Source organism: Syngnathus floridae, chromosome 14 (assembly GCF_059516105.1).
Source record: "Syngnathus floridae isolate MCC-2025c chromosome 14, RoL_Sflo_1.0, whole genome shotgun sequence".
Classification (NCBI taxonomy): Eukaryota; Metazoa; Chordata; class Actinopteri; order Syngnathiformes; family Syngnathidae; genus Syngnathus; species Syngnathus floridae.
Window position 1 is genome coordinate 6677213 of NC_142426.1, and position 16330 is coordinate 6693542.

Here is a 16330-nt window from a genome sequence, read left to right on the forward strand (position 1 = left end):
CCAGCAGTATATCAGGTTATACAGGTTTAAAGTCCCATTGTAGGTAGCTTTTTAAAAATAAATAAATAAAAAAGTGATGGAGATATTTGCAGTTTTTCAATGCCTGTTTGAAGGTGCATATTTTGAAAGTCATCGATTTGAAATTCAGAATGTTGGAATTTCTTCCACTTTAGGAATCCAATGAGAGGTCAAGAAAAGTCGATCAACAGTTGCAAAAATTTCTGGCGCGTAGGAGATTCAACGACAGATTACACTATGATCAAATGAAATTTTAGTGTTGCAAATCCAATCTGTTGAATTTCTGGCGAGTCAGATGGCTCACACGGTGATCGTAAGAATTTATGCCACGTCAATTGTTAGCATTAGCGTTTTTTGGGCATTTAGCATTGTCCGTTAGACGAGTTTAGCCAGTCGACAGTTTGAAAGGCACGCTGCTGACACCTACGCGACTTAAGTGGAACAACATCGACAAAGTGTGGGCAGTCAAGTCGATTCCAGTGCGCACGTTTGCTTTGACTCCAGTTAAGCTGCGCTCCATCCGGTTAAGTTGTCGCGGTGTCACTTGCATTATTCCACCGCCGTTATCCCTTTAATCACTTCCTCATCAAATCACCCGAGTCCGGTCCACCTGATCTGACGGGATTAGCGGCAAGCTACTTTTAATCATTTGCATTCTACCGTAATGAAATGAAATGTTTGGACAATTGTAAGCGTTTAGGAGCTAATCCCTTATTTGTATGATGCACAGCTACTTGCGACAGCGGGCGCTACTGGGGCTCGGCCTGTCTCAAGGGACCCATGTTAACTGCTCCATGACAGGCAACATCCTTATCAATTATCCCCCTCGCTTCAGCTCTCAACTTGTATAACCCCTCGCGTGTCGGATTCATCCCGGGGTGACACGCCACGCCACGCCGGCTGTCCCAGTCAGTTGGCGCAGGGGTGCTGCAATCACCTCAACTTTAAAGAAGAGAACGACCGTTAAATATATTATCGAGCCGTCGTCCAAGCGTCAAAAAACAAAATTAGTCATGATTATTGTAAAATTCCAAAGCTAAAATCTCTTTCATCTCAAATCAAGCTAACAAAAACTAATGAGGATAAATGGTGCACAAAATGGATGGATTTTTGTTATACCACTAAGTACCATGATTTAATTTACATGGCTTATTAAATCTGTTGACCCATCAACATTTTTTGCTGTACTAAAGAACGAAAAGCAACGTAAGGGTTGATTGTCACCAAACAGTACATAGCTCTCTCAGTTGCTGATTTAACATGATGGGTCCTGCTCAGTTCCGACGTGCGAACGGCAGGATGCAATCGAAGCGGCCTGGCGAGCTAGAGGGAGATGAGTGGTATGGACCGACTGGGGTTGCCATGGGAACCCAGCTGCTGAAAGCAGGCAGGCTCAGTGTGCTGCTGCTGCTGCTACTACTGCCGCTGCTTCTGCTGCCGCTGCTGTGGCCCGCATGATCGTAACTCTGCCTCCCGCTGGCCGCCAGGTGTAACAGCAAGCGAGGGTCTTCACTCGGAAAAGAAATCAAAACAGGAGATATACAACTGGGTACATGGAATATTTGAGATTTATACGAGGTGTACAGAGTACGCCCGCAATTCGGAGATTCATCAAAAGTCGAACTGGTTGCTTGGAAATTTGATGAATATCGAATTTTCCAACAATCGGAAGAATTTCCGTGTTCGAAATTGAAGGACTGGCGGCACAACAATCAGATTCATTTATGCTTTGCCAGAAATTCAGTGTACAAGTGAGACATTAGTTAAGTGGAAGTGGTCAGACAAACAGTAAATGGATTTGAGCTGTGTCGGAGATTCAGCGAAAGATTGCGCAACGATTGTATGAACCTTTGCTGCATCATAAATTCAACGACTGTTTGTTCACAAATCAGATTACTTTCTGCTCTGGCAGAAATTCAACTGACAAGTTGTGCAACAATCAGATTAAATATCAGGTCACACGGGAATCAGTTAAATTTTGGTTGTGCGGCAATTTCGGCCCTTGAGTCATCCGGTGGTAAAATGAATTTTCAATCGATGGATCATGTGACAATTGGATACATGTTCGGCATCATTTCTGGCATGACCAGCTCGAGTGTTGTTAGCGTTGGTTTTAGCTTAGCATTCAAATCCATAGCTAGCCACTTTTAGTCATTGCTTGTCATTGACTTTTAATTTGTTGCAGTATTTTTTTTTTTTTAGTTTTCATCTACACAAGTCTGTTTGCCTCCATTGAGCAGTGACATGCTACTAGCATGTATTAGCTCTCAGCATGTCCGCGAGGAAGGCCGAAACACGGCGGCCTTGACATAGAACAGCCACTTTTTGTTTACACCAGATTTGGTTTGACTTTCTAGAGTGTCTCCGTTCTGCTGCTCCTATATTTAGGACGGGTCCACAGAGCCGCAGATGGATTGGTCTCATTCTGCGATCCATCATATCCGTACTCCGTTTTTGTTCCTGTTTGGATGGAGATCTTTCCGCAAGACTCAAGATGACTTTAGAAGACATGACATTTGCATCTCTAGTTTAGCAATTTAATTTGATGCTTTATACAGCTCCTACATAAGATATTCACAAAATGACGTGAATTTTTATAATCTACGTCTTCGCTATAGTTATGATTGACTGCAGTTTTTTTATTTTTTTTAATAACGCCGTTTTTTTTGTGGGTGCCATACGGCACAGTCTTGCATCTTCAGTCAATGTTTGATATTTATCCCGTCACCCTATTGGTATTTTCATACTTCAGAAAAGCACTCTGCTTATTAGGACTTGGTAGTTCAAACACAATTATTTATTTATTTTCCTTGACAGTCTAAAAATATGCCCCTGAATCAGTATACTGTATCCACAAAATGAGAAGTCTCCCTCTTTATAACTTATTTCCATTTGCTTCTACTAGCCATAACTTGTGTGACTTTAGAGCAAGAAAAACAAAATATTTATCTTTAATGGTGAGAGGATGCCAACGTGTGATCCCAGTGAACAATGCTATGCAGAGGTGTACTTATTATGATTTTATAGACAAAAAAATGATAGTGAAATAAAAAAAAAAAATCCTAATGTTTGAATTATCGTTAAAATAGATATAAATGACAAGAAGGAAGTGCTACTCCTGTCCGTGTGATGCTACTGCTGTCATGTGCGGCCCTCGCCAGCAGGTCGGAGGCTCGAGTGAAAAAGTCCATTATGCTGCCGGCCGGCCCGGGCGGTTCAAAATATGGAAACTATTGATTAGGCCGCCGCACTGCACTGCTAATTAAAGATGTTGTACTATTTGTCAAACCAATTATCAAATGAACACATGAGTGTTACGATGGTCAAATTTCTCTCTGGTGGTGCTCACGTCGAGTATTTGTTGAGTATAAGTACTCCATTTCACCATCATCCAAGACCCTGAGGCTCCCCTTCCATTTTTTTCTGGAGGTGTGTGTGTGTGTGTGGGTGGGTGGGGTGGGGGTCTAGATGGCTGGCAACATGTGACCTGGACCGCATGGGGCCCATGGCCCCAGGCGCCCACCGCGTCGAATGTCCCTGTCTGTATTTTGCCGTCTCTCACGCTTACAGGAAAGGGGGGAAAAAAACACCTAAGGAGTCAACTGTCTTGTGTATAAACACAAACAAGCAAGTGTGATATATGAAACGATTTTATCCATGAGAATAAAGTGGAAATTTACTGATCAACTATACAAAGGAACCTTGTACAACAAACAAAACAGCACTTGTTGCTGTACAAATTGTTGTGACTCCATATCCTCATCAAGGTGCTTAATATATTGTGTTGAAATTCTATATGAAGAAAAGTTCTTATTTTTACCTGCTGAAGGTTATTCCCAGTTTTTTTAATTGTACGCCGTTGTGTGCAACCATTAGCGGCACAATGTGCTGCCATCTTTTTGGTTTTGTCGCGCATATGTGCTGATGTTTTTGCCCCTTTTCATTTGAATTCTAAAAAAAAACATTATAGTAATAATATTATATATAAAATATGATATTTTCTGACACTACATGTGTTCGTTTGCGTGCAGATGAGATGTACTTTTACTAGTTAGGACTTCTGTCGGCCCGAGTGTGAAAAATCATGGCGCCTGTGTTGAATAATAATTCATGGCTGCGTACACTCGAGTACCAGAGTCGCATGCGATCCATGAGGCCCTGGAAGAGGAAGAGGTGGACTTCTACATGTACACACACTGACCACCACTCCCTTATAATCACTTCTTTTTCACGTGAGCAAGCAAAGTTATTAATATTAAAAAAATGATACAATAAGCAACTCTTTTGCTGGCTGGCGTGTGTACCTAATGTAGTGTCCGATGATGTCACTGCTTTAGGTTGCGGCACTGTTCCTAATTGTACACATGTGATTTTATTGTCTTGACTGTCCTATGGTGCTCACCAAGCCCGGCCTGGGCCCTGCTTTGTGTCGAGCTAGGCTAGCATCCGATGCTATCATCCACACACACTGTCTGCCTTATGTAATCCCTCCAGCGAGAGGGGGGGGAAACCAAAAATAGCACAGACTGATCAGCTCTGCCCCCTTGTGGACACAGGCCGCGTCTGCATCCCCTCCCGTTAGACTCCTTTTTGGGCTTCTTTTGATGTTTACAATAACCTTTACGGCAGGATGATTGATGATTAACAAAAAGTGTATATTTAAGGTCATTCATGTTAACAACTCTGTGTGTGTTTTGTGTTCGTATAGTTTCCTCGACAGAATCGACTCGGTAAGACAGAGCGACTACACACCAACAGACCAGGTAAGTCATCCCGCAGTGTCAAATTTATTTCACCATCTTTTGCAATTTCCTACAGTGACCACCGTCTTTTTTTTTTTCAGGACCTGCTACGCTGTCGAGTATTAACTTCAGGGATTTTTGAGACGAAGTTCCAAGTAGACAAAGTCAACTTTCAGTAAGTATGCAGAATATGTATTAGTGTTGTGACAAGGTGGCGCTAGTGAGTTTTTCCTCACAGTGTTTTGTCGCTTCTACTCACACAGCATGTTCGATGTCGGCGGCCAGCGGGACGAAAGGAGAAAATGGATCCAGTGCTTTAACGGTCAGACACTCGCCTACTTTTCTTTCTGTTTTGTTTGTTTTTTTTCTCTCCTGGCTCACGTTGTCGTCTCGTGCGCTCCCTCTCGTCACAGACGTCACGGCCATCATCTTCGTGGTGGCGAGCAGCAGCTACAACATGGTAATAAGGGAAGACAACAACACCAACCGGCTACGGGAAGCCTTGGACCTCTTCCGCAGTATTTGGAACAACAGGCGAGTCCCGTTTTGATCCCGTTCCCCCTGTCCAATTTGAACCAAAAGTAATCACCTTGCTTTTGCAGGTGGTTACGCACCATCTCGGTCATTTTGTTCCTAAACAAGCAGGACATGCTTGCCGAGAAGGTATTAGCTGGAAAATCCAAAATTGAAGACTACTTCCCCGAATACGCTCGCTACACCATACCAAATGAAGGTGGGTTTTTCTCACACAGCATTGTGGCACTCGGAGCAGACGTGTGTTTGTTCATAGTCGGTCCCTCCTTGTTCCAGCAACTCCTGAACCCGGCGAGGACCCAAGAGTGACGAGAGCGAAGTTTTTCATCAGAGACGAGTTTCTTGTAAGTCGCAAACTACACATCTGTTGAACAACACATGAATCTCATTATTAGCATCAGCTAGCAATAAGGAGTTGACCTTGCCGTTCCAATACTTTTGGAGGGGACTGTATGAATTACTCTGCCCCCTGGTGGCTGGATAGTGTATTGCAAATGAGCTGCGCATTAAGAAGCGTCCCTGTTGTTCGTCTCTTGACACATAGCGGATCAGTACGGCGAGCGGCGATGGTCGTCACTACTGTTACCCCCACTTTACTTGCGCTGTGGACACGGAGAACATCCGGCGGGTGTTCAACGACTGCCGGGACATCATCCAGAGAATGCACCTGCGGCAGTACGAACTCTTGTGATGAGACCTTCCGCCTCCTCCTGAGGACCATCAAGTACTACTGAAGTGTGTCAAACCCTCCTCCTCTTTTTCTTTGACTTTTTGGATTCCTCCGCAACAAGATTCGGTTGATTCCTTTCCAATTTTTTTTTTTTTTGTCATTCCACTAAGCTTCCGGCTACCTCCTTTTCTTTGCCCTCCTGTCTCCTTTTCCAATACATGAAGACACCTACAGGACCTCAGTGTAAAGTGTGTACGCCTGTGTGTGCGAATGCGTGTGTGCCTGTTAGCCCCCTCCTCAAAGCAAATGAAGAGATAAATGCACTTTGCATTATGTTCCTTGCCCCCCCCCCCACACACCCTTTTTTTTTCCTCTCTCAATGATGATGATTTGGATTATTCTCCCACAAGAGGAACACACAATGTAGCATCAATGCGATATTTATTAATCCCGTCACCACTTTTTTTTGGGGGGGGGGTTAAAAATAAAACAAAACGCTTTGTGGAGCGAGAGAAAAGCAAGAACGGGGTGCACGATGAAGAAAAAGTACAGCAAGCCAGAAGGATTTCCCCCTCCCCATAGGAGCTGCTGCGTGCACTTTAGCCCCGCTTTCTCTACAGACTCGGACCCCCAACACAACCCACACATACCATCCTTTTACCTGCGGTGAGGGGAGATAAAAATGTATTAATTTTCTTTCTTTTTTTTTTCTTCTTTTCTTGTACACTGTGCAAGGTGGAATTCTCCTGTACAGACTGTAAAGTGTAATATTATTTTGTACAAGTTCAATTGAAAAGAAAAACAAATCTACTTGTAGATCTTTGTGCCTTGATTATGGCTGTACCTGTAAAAAAACAAGAAAAAAAAACGACAAAAAACAAAAATGAGCTCAGATGTAAGTAATGTTTTTTCGACCGCGCTGTACAGCTTGATGTCAAAAACACTTTTTTTTTTTTTTTTTTGTCGGCAGCAAAACATGGAGACTGCGCGAAAGGGGGTGGTTGGGGGGAACTTTCTCTTTAGACTTTAGGTTTTTTTCTGGTTTATAAAAAATATAAATAAACTGCTGTTTATTTAAAAAAAAATACAAATAAACATTCTAGGGAAAGAATCCTAAAATTATACATTATGCAAATTAACCACTTACCTGCAGTGAGGACCACATGTTGCAGCACCATTGCCTTTTCTTTTGCTGTTTTTAGAGGGATTTTTATTATACCCCTCTGTTTAATTGTATTATTATTGTTATTATTAATATTATTATTAATTTTACAGCTTTAAAACACACATTGGAAATCCATTGAAAGTGTCCAAATTGCAACCTGGTGTTGTTTTCATAGGAACCAATATTATTATTTTTTTTTTGTTTTACGTTTTATTTTTTTTATTTTTAAAGTGCGTGCGAGATCTTGTGTATATAGACTCACACATGCATTGTGTGTGCGCGTGCGTGTATGAATGTGCGGACAAAGAATTTTATAATTGTATGTACATGTAAATTTATAGGTCTATATAAATATATATGTACACTTATACATGTTTAATTATGTGTGTGCCTAGGTGTACATACCTATGTATGTATACGCTAAATATGTATACATACACACATAGGAAAGCATGTCTAGAATGGAGACGAATAAATGAGCGTGTGCAATATTGGTCATGTATTGGGGGAGTCCTATGGGAGCCATATGCGATATAGGCACAGACACTATGAATGTGTGAGCAGCGCCCAACAAGATGAGCTCTTCTCCTTGTACAAAAATGTGTGAGCAGCGCCCAACAAGATGAGCTCTTCTCCTTGTACAAAAAAAAAAAAAAAAGTCAACATCAGCCTTTTCTGATACACTACAAACACACACACAAACACACATGTGCGGTTGACTTGGTCTGTAGGGGCCGAAACCTCGCTTGACCCCAGGATGACGATGAAATGATATTTTTATTTTTATTTAAATAAAGAGGCACATTAGAGACATTTTTTTTCTTTACAACACGTGTCCTGAATCCACACTTGTTTTCATCATTTGTTCACTAAACATGCGAACTATTTTTACGTTTTGGTATTGGTGAGCAATATTTTTATTGCTCATGACTACATTGTTTTTGGGAGAAAAAAAAAACACACTCTTTAAAGTGTTATAGCAGTGAATTCCGTTCCTTGAACATTTTATATTTGGCATTCTCTCAGATGTTTATAAAACTTGTTCTCTGAAGATGCTAAATTCGGACATTTTTGATATTTACAAGTAAATTAGGTTCTTTCAAGCCACGTTATGTTCACGAATATTATAGACTGACCCTTGAAGAAAAAAATATCACTTCCAAATAATAATATATGTTTTGTTTACATGAAGTTCCTTCCAGACCAGGGGGGCGGCTCAGACTTCTAACAACAAAAACGCACACGTTACGACCATAAATTGTCATGGGTCTTTCCAAAACCAACGTTAATTAGTGAAGGTTGATGACATTTACAAAAGTGCATAGATTGGGTCCTTTAAGATTGACTTAGCTTTATATTTTTAAAAATATTGGCATGTATCATTGAAAAGAGTTTTCTTGGATGTTTGCATCCACGACTGGGATGATAATCATAGCAATTTATTGTTGTTAGTTGGAAATACGTCAACAACTTTTCTAGAACCCTCACAAATATTTGGTAAAGATGTGCAATAATAAACCTCCGAGATCATTAACCCCCTCAATAAACCAACAATGTGAGATGAGGGGTGAGTTTTTAGTTCACAGTGAATTAACATGGTTCATCCAAGCACATTTGACACCTAAAATCGACAATAATAGAAATAAAATGGTGTTTCTTAATGCCCAAAACAAGGCAGTTTGTTGAAAACGTCACATCTGTTTTTTTTTGGTCACAAGTGACAACAAACACATCATAAATATCACAAGTTTAAAGTCATTTAAATAACTTAAAATATTAAAATGAACAAATTATGTCCTTCCAAAGTGTCATAAAACGTTTCTCGGTCAACTGCGGCTGATATGCACTTCCCTTCCAGTTTCTGTATGCAGGGGTTTCTGGGTAATGTAGTTTTTACAGCGACTTGTGCTTCCCCAGCAGGCAAAGGCTGAGGCACTGCAGCAGGCCCTTCATCCATAAGCAATGTGCCAGGATGAGCAGCAGCAGACAGCCACCGGTTGAGGTGTACACACCGATCACTGTGCTTTCCTCCGGCAAGAAACATTTTGACAGTGCGTAACTGGCTGGTGACACGGACGCCTGTTAGAGAGAGAGAGAGAGAGAGAGAGAGAGAGAGCGAGAGAGAGAGAGAGAGAGAACAAAATGGACGACTTAAAGGGCCAGTTGACAGAAGGACCAGGAGCACACGATCAAACAGTCAATGAACGTGATAGAGCTGTCAAAATAATCGATTCATCGACAATCAAAGAATAATTCCGAGCTATTTTTTTTACCTTCAATTGGCCAAATCCTCTGATATCAGTCTCAACAGTAATTGCTCATTAATCTCAAAGAGGTTATCTTTTGTGTTCAATCAAAACAAAAATATTTGTCTGCTTTTACTTTGGAAAAGAAACACCGCAACTAAATAAGTTTGGTGAGTACAACATTGATACTTCTTGTGTTATATTGTTTAATGGTGATTTTGTTGTTTTATCGATAAATAATATATAAATGGGGGGTGGTTTTGTAATTGATTCAGATGCAAAATAAAATTTGATTCGATTAATTGATGGATGTATCGTGTTGTAAATAATGGCCTCCGACTGTCTACTTTCATGCTGTACACATTGCACAGAGGCACCATGACCCACCAGGATGAAGCTGGGATTGTTGCGGTTCCTCCAGCTGAAGGATGGCACGCTGACTTCCGGGTACTTGTTATCGTGGAGGACCTCGCAGCCGCTGTGGGTGTGGCCGCTCAGGATGAGGCGGGGCTTGAACCACTGCAGCAGCTGAAGGCAATGACACCAAAACTCCTTCATATGTATCATCAGGATTTCAGAGAAGAGGTCCTCACCTTCTGAGACGCTTCCTTGGACAGCACGTCGTACTTCTCCCTGAATAGAAGGTGGCGCTCACCAGGTGGTGCCGCGTCTGTTCCTGTGCAGCCTGCGTCGCTCACTCTGTAGAGCGGGTAGTGCTGCAAAGTGCCAACCGACCCCATCATCATCACAAGGTATAAAGAATTAAAAAAATATATGTTAAAATATGTACGTCAAAAGGGCTGGGTCATTTTACTTTCTTGTTTTGTGGTTAATGAGCCCACCTGCAACATGATGGGTGGTGTGGGAGGAAAAACATGCGTGCCCTCACAGCCGACCCCTGAACCCTGTGTAGACATGACTTTATTAAATTCCATCTATTTATTGTTGTTGTTTCTTTGCATGTGCCACCGACTTGCCTGCAGAGAACAGTTGAGCTCCTTGGAGAGTCTGATGAGCTCCTTCTCTACCGATTGGCAGATGGGACAACCGTCACCGTGCAGCGCCACGCTGTTCACCAGCAAGAAGCTAAGCACACACACACACACACACACACACACATAAATCAGCATTCAGACACCATGCTCGGTCAAAACATGAGAAGTGACTCACTTGACTCCATTTTTGGTGACTATCCTGGTGGAAGAGGCGTTGAAAACCTTCTCGAAGCGCTGCAATTTGAACCAGTCCATCCTGCAGGGGGCGATAAAACACAACTTTAAGCGCACACACCAAGAAAAGAGCAAAATCAGCACCTAACATAATGGTGCAATGTTAACTTTAGTGGCAAGCGGTAGAACTAGTCTATAATCTACACTCTACTTAAGTAGGAAAAAAAAAAATGGCAACACCATGTCCGAGTAGGCTTTCCCTGACATTCTTTGTAGTCATCTCACAACACAGGCCTTTGTCCAGAGAGGGGTTTGAAACGATTTCTTATTTTTCACACGTCATTTGCACATTTGCACTTCCTCTTAAGCTGTTTGACTGTTGGACATTTGTTTACTTCCTTGTTCTTGCCTGGCTGCTTGGGTCTGACTTACTTGACCGGTTTGCAAGCATGTTTTGTTTTTAATTTGACTTGTTTCCTGTGTGCAGTCACCACATAAGGGTAAATGTGATGATGAATCACGCCAGGGTAAGAAAAGGCATTTGTATTGCATATACATATCAGTTAGTTATAGCTCACACACTAATTAAATTGTAATTATATTACTGATACAAACTAAAATAATAAAATGAAACTAAATCAAATCAATCAAAATTCTAACTTCCATTACTTAACTACATTTGATATCAGAAATTACTGTTGATGCCTATAGTAGATACAGCAAATAAGATTTTCCCCCCAGGAAATATTCTATTGTACAAAATGAATATATCAGACATTTTTTATCTTGTTTTTGGTTGCTTAATACAGTGCACGCACCCAGTCGAGTACTTATCATAAACGACCAATCAAAGTCCAATTTTTTGCTGACTCCACAAATAGCGTCAGTCCTTACTCGTAATGGAAGCCAATGTCGTGATTCCCGACCAGGACCACCAGCTCCGTGTCCCCGGAGTGACGGAACATCCTGTGGAAGCGCCGCACGTCGTCCTCCCAATGCTGCAGAGAGAAAGACACGTTGCGTCTCATATTTAGCAAGTGACAAGCAAGATATTTTCTTGAAAACATTTGAGATGGGTTGTGCACTTGAATTGTCGACCACCATCCTTTCTTTATTACCCACTTTAATTACATACTTGATTTTTTTTTTCTAATGGGACAAGGGAGGCCTTTATTTGAGATTTTTCCAAATTGATATTTTTTTTAAATATGGGAGGAAGCCAGAGTACCTGGAGAAAATTCAGACAGATTTGAACGCTGAACTTCAAATGTGATCCAAAAATTGTCCACTTTTATTGATAACGAGAGTTCTGATTGTTAGGCCAGTGTTGCTCACTATTGGCTGGCACCCTCTGCAGTTGAGTAAACAACCCCCAAACCGCCCAGCCTCTCGCCTTACCTTCTTCGAGCTCCACTTGCCTTCATCGAAGATGTCCCCCAGAATGAAGACCACCTCAGGCCTGAGGAGCCACAGAGCGGTCTGGAACGCGCGCTCCATCTGCCATTCTCTGCGCATGCGTACAGAAGCACCCGCTTATTGTTATGGTATTGACAAATCAGTAAAGGACACAATTGCGTTAGTTGTTTACAGCGTACCTCCTGAGCTTGTCAAACCAGTGGCCGCCGACGGCCCCCAGGAGATGCGTGTCTGACAGCACCATGGCGCGGACCGGTGGTGCGTCCGGCGGCCCACCGTCGATGCCGTTCCCCCCGCCACCGCGCGCATGCTCCACGCGGGGCCAGGCGCACTTGAGGATGGCGGGGAAGTAGATGAGATACTCGCAGAAGAAGAATGTGCCACCGAGCAGCAGCATCAGCACGGTGGCGAGCAGCCACCTGACGCCGAACCTGGGCATGGGTCTCATCTCAGGACGTGATGGAACGATCCATGAGGCATCTTCTCCTCCTTGTCCTCCCCCCTCCTCCTCTATTTCAAATATCCATCCCGATGTGGCTCATGATGGCGGATGAAGATGTCGGGTGTAAAGTTGAGAGAAAAACAAAAAACGTAACGCGAGGAGAAACGCAGTCCGTCAAAACCCGCTGCGACCGTCAAGCTACACTTACGACGCACTTCCGCTTGGATTCCAAAATAAGTGTTAAAAGGGAATCCTCAAGATATTCCATATGTTTTTTTCAGGCAAACACGGTGGACGAGCTTGTCTCCTCAGAGTCTAAAATTAAAGTAAAAAAAGCTTAAGGTCACTTAATAAGCAAAAAAAAAAAAATCCTCACCAAAATTCATGTGCGTCTCTCCTCGCGCAAAATCGAGGGTGTCACCAGCAATTTTCACTCCCGTCCCATCCCACTCCCATAAAAAAAAAAAAAAATCTGGACAATCCTGTGCAGTTATTCGTCCTGCTCCCCCATTATACCGCTTCCATTTTGGAGGTCAGCTACATCAAAACAAACAACTAAAGTTGCATTTCATTCATTCATGATCATACGCACACACTCATTGTAGCAGATGGGGCCAATGGGATCAATGGGATTAAGACTATCCAAGCCGGTTGTACGTGTTGTGCGCTTGCCATCAAACTGGTTCCATGAGCTTCTGTTTGAACCACTTCAACCAGTCATGGTCCTTTGATGAGCAATTCCTCTCACATAAACAATAAATCATAGCTCCACGTCTGTTGAAATGCATTTCCCTACCTTCACTGCAGACTCTTTCAGTTCTTGCTGATAAGAGGAATATGTTTTTGTATATATTGAACAAAATGAGAAAGTTTGCAATGTACTGTTTTGACAATTAATTGGCTGCCTTTTTGAAGCGGTGTTAAATGAGATTGTATTCGTTTTTAGCACAGCTCGTATGCTGTTGTTCATTAAACAGTTCAGAAGGGTGTGACTTGTGTGTGGCCTCGAGAGAGCAAAAAGCACAAAAATGTGGGCGGAGGCTTTGGCCCTCTCCAGATGTTCGGTCTCTGTGCTCACAACACTGCTGGGCATTGTTAGTGTGCGTGTTTGTCCCGTGTGCGCTGAGTGCAATCAAAGCCTGCTCCCTATATGTCAAAATTGGAACTACACCTTGATTTAGACAGGTAGCCAGTCCTCAGTGAATTTGTTTATTCCGTTCATCTTAAAAAATATTCACACAAACCAGTGTGGAGCAACCACCTCGTCTCTCTGTGATAGTCGACGCTGATGAAGAAAACATTTTGGCGAAATTAACGGTGTCTCTTATGTAACATGATGATAAATGTGATCATTTCCCCATAAAAAAATATTCTTGAATTCTTTACAGGAACATAAATAATTACAATCTATGACATAACAATAGGATCTCCATATGCACAGCGTTTCTCAATCCCCAAGTTGAACCAGTTGCCTTTGCCACCTTTAAAGGCACTGGTGACGATCCGGGCCCAGCCATGTTCTCCCTGGAAAAAAAAATTGACATGACTTTTCCATTATTTATTTAATTATTTTCCATTTCCCCACTTCAGACTATTTCCATTAGCAACATACATTTTTGATAGGCAAGCATGTCAATCAAAACATCTGACTGCCATATGCGTATGTGACACTTACCCAAAACTCTCCCCAGGAGTTCCTGACGATCCAAAACTCCGTGCTGTCATCCGCAACGCCCCATCCAGCTACAGACACAATGTGATTGGGCAGCGAAAGGGGGTGAAATTCTGAAAAGATGCCCCCCGAGTAGCCGTCAAGCGCCTTGGTGGCCATCAGAGAACAACTACAGAAAAGAAAAGAACTTCAGCTCTTCGTCTCCCTCATCTGGCGAGTACAGGTAAATCATCAGTCTTGGTTACCTGATGGGCCCGTTGGTGTAAATCTCCGCCTTCATGTGGTCTCTCCCGGACACGCTTCCATAATCAGCCACTTTCCACGTGGTGTAGTTCTTCACCACGTTGCATGACGTCATTGAGGAGCATGAGCCGCACTGGTTGAAAAGCTCACACTCTGTTAGGGTTGGAAATGTGGGGAGAGAAAGCAAAGAGGTCAAATATCAAGAGGTGCAAAGTGAGGATATGCACAGCCCGCCCCCTACTGGCCAGAGGTGGTAATGCGGGAAAAAGTTCATGTGTAGCATGTGTCTTACTTTGATTTTTAGCTTGGTAGTTGTTGCAGGTCTCATCCGGAATGCCACTCTGATGAGCGTAGGCGTACACCCTCAAGTCATCGCCGCCGTAACACGATCCAGCCCCCCCGCAGTCAATGACATTCTGGACCGACAGGTACGCCAACGGCCACGCGCCCTTGCGTTTGATGTTGATGCGGTCTAGGGCGAGATTGACAAAATGTTAACGCGTTTGTCTCCCCGTGTGCCTGCCCAGGCATTCGCCACGGTTACCGGCAAGGGCGCTAGTGGCTCCCATGGCCCAGCAGGAGCCGCAGTACTGAGGTATGTGCTGGTTTCTTGTGATGCTCACGTAATTCTGCCCGTCCACATTTCTCCAATCCCACGAACGGGGAAGGTCGGACACCTTCATGTGCTCGTGGGGTCGAGGGTGTGTTCTATAGAAAAAAAAGACATTTTATTCCTGATTAAAATAGGCACTTTGTGTAGAAAATAAAAAATATGTTGTATTTCATTTTACTGCTGTATTTTTAATGGTTACTTCGCGGTTTTTATTATATTATTTTGGAACCACAGATTTAAAAAAAAAAATAATCAATACTATGCAATAAGTCGTCACTAATATCACTAGCACATTACAGGTAGTTATTGAAGACAGAAACCTTCTCAGTAGAGCAGCAAATACGCACGTCTATAAACTCACCGAACAAAGTCTGGCCTGCTGTCATTGATGGGTTTGTAACATGGTTCGTTTAGAAGTTCAGCAGCGTTTTCAAACGGCAAAAACAACAAAAAACAATAACAACTACGTAACAACAGAAGTACAGCTACGTAGGGCGCCATCTTACTGTTTTTGTCACGTGACTAGGAGTCATTCTGGCGCGCCCTTGTGGCCAACAGGGACATGACATGAACAAAGTATGACGTAAGACAATTGACGAGTTTTTTTTTTAAGTCTTTTTATTTGTTAACTACCGGTGACGTTTGAAAGGTAGTGCAGGATAATGAACCATCTCCGTCCATTAGTGAATTTGCTGTCTCAGCAGGAAACTTTACTTTGACTGTATAAACTTGGTCAAATTGCATTACACCTAATGCACCGATACTGCGTGTGCATGTATGTAGATGTGTGAATGTGTGTTCTTGTTTAGGTTATAGGGAGGTCTGCAATGTTAATGATTAAAGATTAAATCAAATTACATGTGCATTTTGAAACCACCACGAACCAGCTATGGAGTAATTCACCTCCACTTTGCTGCATTGACTTCATCCCTGTGGTGATGCCCTACTGCTGATCATAATGGTAGTAATGCTGATGAGCAACCTAAGGCCTTGTGTTTTCTCTGCAAGAAACAACATATAAAAGTATGTCCGTAAAAGTGTGTTGTTGTGTTTGCTGCCCAGCATCCCGGCTATCCAGTCCAGTGGGTGCATTAGGTGCCTCGACTCCTTCCTCCTGCTCAATGACAACAATAAACAAGTGGTTGAAAGCCATTATCCCGACCGACATCATCAAATAACGTTCACTCCATTTGTCCTGGCCTGTTCCGGTGTTAAGTGAAAAGAAAACATCATTTCCAAGGAAGCGTGCCAAGCGCCGAACCCCGGCCTATAGACGACCAGCATCCCGTTGGATACGGCCTTTCACGCAGAGATCGTGCAAGACAGTTGCATTCTCCACTCTCAATGATGTTGGGCCAAGATGCAAAGCCACATTTAGTGCTGAATCATCGTCAATGTTT

General features: G+C 42.7%; 3 protein-coding genes and 1 long non-coding RNA gene across 6 annotated transcripts in view; 2 read left to right on the forward strand and 2 right to left on the reverse strand.

Annotated features, from left to right (window-relative positions):
* The window catches only part of LOC148387351 (guanine nucleotide-binding protein G(olf) subunit alpha), a 29279-nt gene extending 21339 nt beyond the window's left edge, over positions 1 to 7940 (forward strand). For both annotated transcript variants that reach the window (XM_088395650.1, XM_088395651.1), the window contains exons 6-12: positions 4727 to 4781; positions 4862 to 4935; positions 5024 to 5082; positions 5174 to 5294; positions 5363 to 5493; positions 5571 to 5638; positions 5839 to 7940. In XM_088395650.1, coding sequence (XP_088251776.1) covers positions 4727 to 4781; positions 4862 to 4935; positions 5024 to 5082; positions 5174 to 5294; positions 5363 to 5493; positions 5571 to 5638; positions 5839 to 5985 — 655 coding nt within the window. In that variant the 3' untranslated portion in view covers positions 5986 to 7940. The remainder of the gene's footprint in view (positions 1 to 4726; positions 4782 to 4861; positions 4936 to 5023; positions 5083 to 5173; positions 5295 to 5362; positions 5494 to 5570; positions 5639 to 5838) is intronic.
* Positions 7888 to 13030, reverse strand: mppe1 (metallophosphoesterase 1). Of its 2 annotated transcripts, XM_088395653.1 has the most exons (10): positions 12392 to 13029; positions 12140 to 12291; positions 11943 to 12051; positions 11439 to 11542; positions 10546 to 10626; positions 10353 to 10461; positions 10218 to 10280; positions 9969 to 10091; positions 9763 to 9903; positions 7888 to 9208 (listed from the first exon to the last, which is right to left on the reverse strand). In XM_088395653.1, the coding sequence occupies exons 2-10, from the start codon at positions 12202 to 12204 to the stop codon at positions 9023 to 9025; spliced, it is 981 nt and encodes a 326-aa protein (XP_088251779.1). In that variant the 5' UTR covers positions 12205 to 12291; positions 12392 to 13029; the 3' UTR covers positions 7888 to 9022. The 2 variants fall into 2 exon arrangements, with proteins under 2 accessions (XP_088251779.1, XP_088251778.1); XM_088395652.1 differs by having other exon boundaries at positions 12140 to 13030.
* LOC148387353 (uncharacterized) lies at positions 8943 to 16139 on the forward strand. Its single transcript, XR_015862465.1, has 4 exons — positions 8943 to 9545; positions 9747 to 10127; positions 10359 to 14912; positions 15993 to 16139. It is a non-coding gene; the product is annotated as an uncharacterized LOC148387353 (long non-coding RNA).
* Positions 13598 to 15463, reverse strand: LOC148387354 (cathepsin Z). Its single transcript, XM_088395655.1, has 6 exons — positions 15292 to 15463; positions 14862 to 15025; positions 14610 to 14789; positions 14320 to 14470; positions 14078 to 14243; positions 13598 to 13926 (listed from the first exon to the last, which is right to left on the reverse strand). Exons 1-6 carry the CDS (start codon positions 15429 to 15431, stop codon positions 13810 to 13812), a joined length of 918 nt encoding a protein of 305 aa, XP_088251781.1. The 5' UTR covers positions 15432 to 15463; the 3' UTR covers positions 13598 to 13809.
* Positions 16140 to 16330: the final 191 nt, after the last annotated feature.

Bases quoted from the DNA above. Each gene is read 5' to 3' on its own strand.
- mppe1 (XM_088395652.1), bottom strand. From the start codon at position 12,408: ATGAGACCCATGCCCAGGTTCGGCGTCAGGTGGCTGCTCGCCACCGTG. The intron at 10,627-11,438 runs GTAAGGACTGAC...CGCCCCCTGCAG, and splicing joins GACATTGGCTTCCATTACGA to GATGGACTGGTTCAAATTGC. The intron at 10,281-10,352 runs GCAAGTCGGTGG...ATGTCTACACAG, and splicing joins AGCTCAACTGTTCTCTGCAG to GGTTCAGGGGTCGGCTGTGA.
- LOC148387354 (XM_088395655.1), bottom strand. From the start codon at position 15,431: ATGGCGCCCTACGTAGCTGTACTTCTGTTGTTACGTAGTTGTTATTGT. The intron at 15,026-15,291 runs GTGAGTTTATAG...TTTTTTCTATAG, and splicing joins AGCAGGCCAGACTTTGTTCG to AACACACCCTCGACCCCACG. The intron at 14,471-14,609 runs GTAAGACACATG...CAACCCTAACAG, and splicing joins CTACCAAGCTAAAAATCAAA to AGTGTGAGCTTTTCAACCAG.